This window comes from Notothenia coriiceps, unplaced genomic scaffold, assembly GCF_000735185.1.
Source record: "Notothenia coriiceps isolate Sejong01 unplaced genomic scaffold, NC01 NC01_scaffold00022023, whole genome shotgun sequence".
In the NCBI taxonomy this organism is placed as follows: domain Eukaryota; kingdom Metazoa; phylum Chordata; class Actinopteri; order Perciformes; family Nototheniidae; genus Notothenia; species Notothenia coriiceps.
Genome location: NW_011354724.1, coordinates 1 through 6492, shown reverse-complemented (window position 1 = coordinate 6492; position 6492 = coordinate 1). Strand labels below are relative to the sequence as shown.

The 6492-nt window shown below is 35.9% G+C and overlaps 1 protein-coding gene across 1 annotated transcript; it reads right to left on the bottom strand.

The window, feature by feature from the left end:
• Positions 1-193: 193 nt before the first annotated feature.
• LOC104953637 (protransforming growth factor alpha-like) lies at positions 194-5622 on the bottom strand (the record flags this gene model as incomplete). The annotated part of the gene is made up of 4 exons (XM_010780609.1): positions 194-217; positions 1178-1324; positions 2263-2383; positions 5420-5622. Coding segments are annotated over 4 exons (495 nt in total), but the record flags the coding sequence as incomplete, so codon positions are not given.
• Positions 5623-6492: the final 870 nt, after the last annotated feature.

Sequence of the window (6492 nt, the reverse complement as noted above, 5' to 3'; positions counted from 1 at the left end):
TACTTTCTACTTCCTACATGTTGAACCCAAATACCATATATCTTTTGCTCTCTTTACAATAAATAGTTAAACTTAGAAGTTGTCTGTCTTTCCTGGAATTCTGAACCCAACATCTACACCAAAAAAATACTTTGTAAAAGCTTAAAATGACTCAAATCCTAACAACTATGTTTTTTTGTATATATCAGAATACCGCCAACACAACTGGCACCTCCGACTGAGGGAAAGACAGTCAGACTTTCAGACTTTGAGTTGCGCGCACTACTAAAGAGACGCGTTACCATGGAAACCAAACAACGGTGTAGCTGTATTAAAGTCTGAGTGGAAACAGTCCTGAGTAAATCTGATTTGTCAGAAATCGGGAGAAATGTGACCCCGGGAGGAAACCGGGAGAGGGCAATGAAATCGGGAGTCTCCCGCGAAAATCGGGAGGGTTGGCAAGTATGAATCATGCAGAGTTGAATACTGTATGAACACTGAGTAGAGAAGAAATAACTCTGAAAAGGGAACTCTGTACTGTACTGTGTTTAAATTGAAACCAAATGTTATATTTAAAAAAAGGTTTTACTCAATTTAAGTAGAATTTACACAAAAAAATTACTTTGTAAAAGCTTAAAATGACTTGTATCAGAGTAACGCTAACTTCTCCTAACAACGGTTACGTTTCTTTGTATAGATTTGTACTGCTGTTTTTAATAAAATACAAACTAGTTTTTGTATTTTATTGGTATTTATGGGCTTATATCCCCTACCATAGTGTTTAAGATCCATATCATTGAGCAATAAACACACTTTCAAGAGTGTGATGATTTTGGTCACGTAAAGAACTTCAAAATAATGCAAAAAATTACTATTTCATAAGGAAAAACCCACAGAAATAGGCAAACATAGTAACCCAATGAAAGATACTTAATGTAACACTGCTGGGAAATAAGTTTAGTCACTTTATCACGAAGGTCAGATGAGAAGTTTGATGCCGTGGAATAATGCGTAGAAAATATGCAAAGTGTTAAAATGTCAAAGCTTGTGTGAAATAAAAAAACGTCCTTGTCTTAATGCTAAGCTAAGCGTCTCCTGGCTCTAGATACTTCTTTCAAAAGCTTCTAATTTTCCCAAAAAAGCCATATTTTCCCAAATGTCAAACCATTCTTTTATGTAGAACAACACAGGAACTTACTGTGAACAAATACAGGTGAATACGATGAGAAGAATCAGGAAAACGAGCCCCGCGATGACGCAGGCGATTATTATTTGTCGTTTTTCTCCAATTCGCCAATCCAAGTCCAGATATTCACATCTGGAGCCGATGTAGCCATGCTGACACCTGAGAAAAACAAAATACTTTCACTGTTTTGATTTAACAGACAATAAAGACTAACACTACTGCCTCTTTTAAAGGGGTGGGAAGTAGTGGACTACAAATACAATACAAATACTTTGTTACTGTACTTAAGTACATTTTTCTGGTATCAGTACTTTACTCCACTACTTATTTTCCTGACCACTTTTTACTTTTACTTCTTACATTTTGAACACAAATACCTGTACTTTCTACTTCTTACATTTTGAACACAAATACCTGTACTTTCTACTTCTTACATGTTGAACACAAATACCTGTACTTTCTACTTCTTACTCTCCTGTACTTTCTACTTCTTACACTTTGAACACAAATACCTGTACTTTCTACTTCTTACATGTTGAACTCAAATACCTGTACTTTCTACTTCTTACATGTTGAACACAAATACCTGTACTTTCTACTTCTCTCATTTTCCAAACAGGCTGGTTCCTTTAGTTTGAATGTGTGTTTGGTGGCGTGATCATTATTATTTAGAGTCATTGCGTGCCTATTGATTTGAACACGATCCGTGTATCCATCATTTCCTGGTCTTCTCTAAAGAAGAGGGACCAATGAAAATGTTGTCATGTTGCCGTTGTTCAGCATGGAAACATTCATTAGCTAACAATGACATTATTGTTCTATTAATATAAAGGGAGGTCAGGTACTCTTTAAAACAGCTGCTAGTTATGGGTACTTTTTACTGAAGTACATTTCAAAGCCTCTTTACTTTTACTTGAGTAAAGAAGTTTAGTCAGTACTTCTACTTTCACCAGAGTATTTTTAAACACGAGTATCTGTACTTCTACTTGAGTAAAGGGTGTGTGTAGTTCGACCATTTCTGCTCTTTTATCCGTTGAATTGTACAGCTACACCTTTCAGAAAATGCTAATTATCTCCGTGTTTTTGCAGCGTCTTACCTGCAGGACGGTGCATTCTGTTCTTTAATGTAACGGCACTCCCCGTGGATGCAGTAATTTGTCAAAGCCTCGGGACATTTTGAGAAGTGTCCGGTCCACTGCCCTGTATCTGTCGTGCTTTCTGGAGAAATAAGATGATAACCTTTCAAATGAGCTTCAGGATTATTGTGGTCAGTATAACAGCTTTTCACCATCTTTTGAAACTTGGAGATTAGGCGCCCAAATACATTGTTATTATTACATTTGGGGGAGCAAAGTTGTACGTTTGCTAACCAACTTTCTGACTTATTAAACACATCGTATCATCATACAGTCCCCATAATCAACTGAGTATAATTATCAGTATATCCAACACAGTCTCACGGCATTTCGTGTTGAAGTCACGACATTTAATTTATTGATTTGTGTTCACCAACACGATTTCCCCATTTTTTTTGTGTCACACAGAACGATTTTAAAAGCAAAGTATTTCTATTGGTAGTATGTTTCGTGCCTGCATCAAATAATAACAAATTAGAAGGAAAAAAATATTTTAAAAAATACAGATTTCAGTATTCTGAGGCTCTGAGCCCCATTTATTTTCCTCACAGACGGCAAAAAAAGTCAGAAATTATACGATTTAAAATAAAAGCAATAATTTCTGACTTTTTTTGCCGTACTATTTAAAATAAAAGGGTTAGGCTTAGGGTAAGATATTGAGTAAGAAAATGTTTTTATGAACCACACAGCTTCCGGTCTTCCAAACCCGACCGGACAAAAAGACGTGGTGCAGGCACGAAACATACTACCAATAGAAATACATTGCTTTTAAAACCGTCTGTGTGACATGAAAAAAATGTGAAAATGGTGTTGGTGAACACGAATCAATAGATTACATTAATTTCGTGACTATAACCGTGAGACTGGGTTGGTATATCAGTGATCATTATTGCTATTTTCAGCAGAAGTTAAATCAAAATCCCAATTTTTTTTCCCCAAACCTTGGAATCATGCTTTCATATGTTTTGTCATTTGCATGTCTGGTTTCTGAAACCTAAAAAATTGAGAAGTGAAGTACTCGAAAAAGCTAAGAAAGTATCACTGTTAGCAAAATTGCTTCAATGAAAGATGTTTACAATGTTAAGAACCATCTAGACAACTGCTTAATCATGGACTGATAACAGAACATAAGACAGGCTATTTAATGTTATAATAACCTGCTTGGTTAGTTGGAGTTAGCATAAAGAGCTAGCTTAAATCAGCTTAAAGTAGACTCCTACTGTTAAAGCAAGGAAAACAGGAACAAAAACAGTCGCTGATTGTTAGCTAAAATCTGCTTTAGAGGCCAATGAACGTTTGTCATTTCTGATGGGAATCTGACTGTTTACAAAGGTAAGAAACATTTAGTTGAACTGCTTAATCATGGAATTAAAACAGAACAAATGAAAAGACAGGCTAGTTAATGACAAAAGAAACTGCTTGTTAGCTCGTTCATTAGCTTAAAGAGCTAGCTTAAATTAGCTTAAAGTAGAGAGTAGGCTACTGTTGGTGAAATACCAAATTGATTTACTAGTAACTTTACCAACTAACGTTAGCTTCCTAATTGGACAGGATTTTACGGTGGAGATCGACCGTAGCAAAAAAGTAGATGGTGCATTTAGTAAAATACTGAACTGATTTTCGAGTCAACGTTAGCTAAATTAGCCGGCTAACGTTAGCTTCCTAATTCATCACGATTTGGCAGTGGAGATCGGACAAACTGCAGCAACAAGACAACTCTTTTTCTTTCTAAAGATCAACATCTTATTATTTAGCATTAGCATTGTTGATTTCATTGTTTGGGGATGTAGTGGAGGGTTAATCCAAGATATAGGTGGTGTAGAAATGCAGGAAATATGTTGTAATTCACATGTCCTCTCCCTTTAGACCTCACACTAACTGAAGAACACCAGAGAGTTGTTTTAAAAAGCCGAGCTATTTCTGTAACGTTCTGTCAGCTTCTCCTTTTGAATACACCCTCACCTCCTGGCACGATATAAATAGTTTGCAATTTGATCCAGAGAGGAGTGATGAATCATTGCTGGAAGAAGCTTGGTGTCATCGGGTCTTTTTAACCACGTGTCGCAATCATTACATTACCAACTCAACTGAACACATGGTGGATAAAGTTACACTCACTCTCATTCTGTTTCTCCTCCACCAAACACTCCCTAACACAGCTGCTAGTCGACCATAACGCTGAACTTCTGACCCCTGAAGTTACACACAATGCTCGTTATACAACAAGCTGCCGCTGCCTTTACTGCACAGCCCATTATCTGTGAACACGAGCTCGTAAAATAATACTGCTGCTCCGGAGACTTCAATGAAAGCGCTTCAGTAGAAACTGAAACACGAGATCAGGCTCGCTGCCGTTACTCCGTGTTGAAAATAAAAATATCAAGTTACAAAGTTTGAAGGGATAGTTTGGGAAACAGGAAGCAGTTGATGTCTTGTTTCGCTGAAGCTGGACGTTGGAGGCATCAAATTAATTAATTAATTAATCTAATTTGTTTAATTTGTACGAGAAACATAGCGTAAAAATCACGTATTTGTTGAAAGGAGAACAGTGCATGTTTAACAACCCCCCTTTCCATTCTTTCAGCCAAGCTAAGCTAACCTGCTATGGTTTGATATATACATGTTTTTCACTTACATTTTGGTATACTGCACAAACTGTATTTTGTGTTGTAATTTTACGTAGATTTTTGCGTATTTATAACAATTTTTAAAAAAAAATTAATATTTGCATATGTTTTACAACCTTATTCGTCCTACTGTGTTTATGCAAAAACCAGAACAATTCCGTGTAAACCTAATAAAAACCCTAATTCTGATTAAATAGGTAGAGAAATTAATGGTTTCAATATTGAAGAAAGCAAAGCATATATGTGAAGACAAGGAACTATTCACTTGAAGCTGATTTTGATAAAGCAGTCATTTTGATAAAGCAGGTAATAGCCTACATACAAAAAAGACTAACATTTTAAGGATTTAAACTACAAGCCTGCTAGGAGGCACATCATTTCTATAACGAGCTTTTGAGAGAATATCCTGCAGCTAAATCAGAGAGGTGGAAAACATCCAAACTCCTTTATGGCCCAGTTGAAGCCCCCTTGTCCCACCTGTCCATATCTACCTGTGCCGTTGTCTCCGTTTCCGATTGACACGGTTCGATTGGCAGACGCTTCGGTCACATGACTGCCGGCCAGAGAGTATTTGCACAAAGCCAGAGCTGCAGACAAACACAGGTAAACACCCACAACAAAAACACATGCAAATATATACACATGCACAATGTTTTTTAACCGATTTGTGTCCACAGAAAGTAGTAGTTTCCCCCTATTTATATAAGTCTAAGTAAGTAAACAATTCAAGAATACCCAGACAAAATAAATAGGAAATAGGCAATAAACATTATAATTAAGTATTTTATATACGATAGGGAGAAGGAAGTAGGAGTTTTTACCCCTTTTTGATATATTGTTATACACTTAAAGTGGCAATAGATAACATTTATACCTCAACTTAGAAATGTAAAGTAAATATTGAATGCACAATGTAAGAGAGAAATGACACAATCAGTGTTTAGATATTAAACCTTTACAATGCATTACTGTCTCCTTTCAGGTTCAAAATATCCCTTTCACAATAAAAGCCCTAGAATTAAACACCACTGCTTCCTAGAGATCATTCACTAAGTACATTTACTCAAGTACTTAAGTATAATTTTGAGGTACTTGTACTTTACTTGAGTATTTCCATTTTATGAGTAAATCCACAAGCTACCCTGCAGTATACAAAGTCTTTCAAACTAGCTGCACCTTTACCAGCTTTGAGAATACTTTCATGATCAATCATTATAAAACATATCATATATATTATTCTGAAATGGACCAATCTGCACAATGACTACTTTTACTGTCGCTACTTTCACTATATTTTGATGATAATACTTTTCTACTTTTACTTGAGGAACATTTTGAATGCAGGACTTTTACTGTAACAGAGTATTCCTACACTCTGGTACTTCTACTTTTACTCAAGTACAAGATCTGAGTACTTCTACTTTTACTCAAGAACAAGATCTGAGTACTTCTACTTTTACTCAAGTACAATATCTGAGTACTTTTACTTTTACTCAAGTACAAGATCTGAGTACTTCTACTTTTACTCAAGTACAAGATCTGAGTACTTCTACTTTACTCAAGT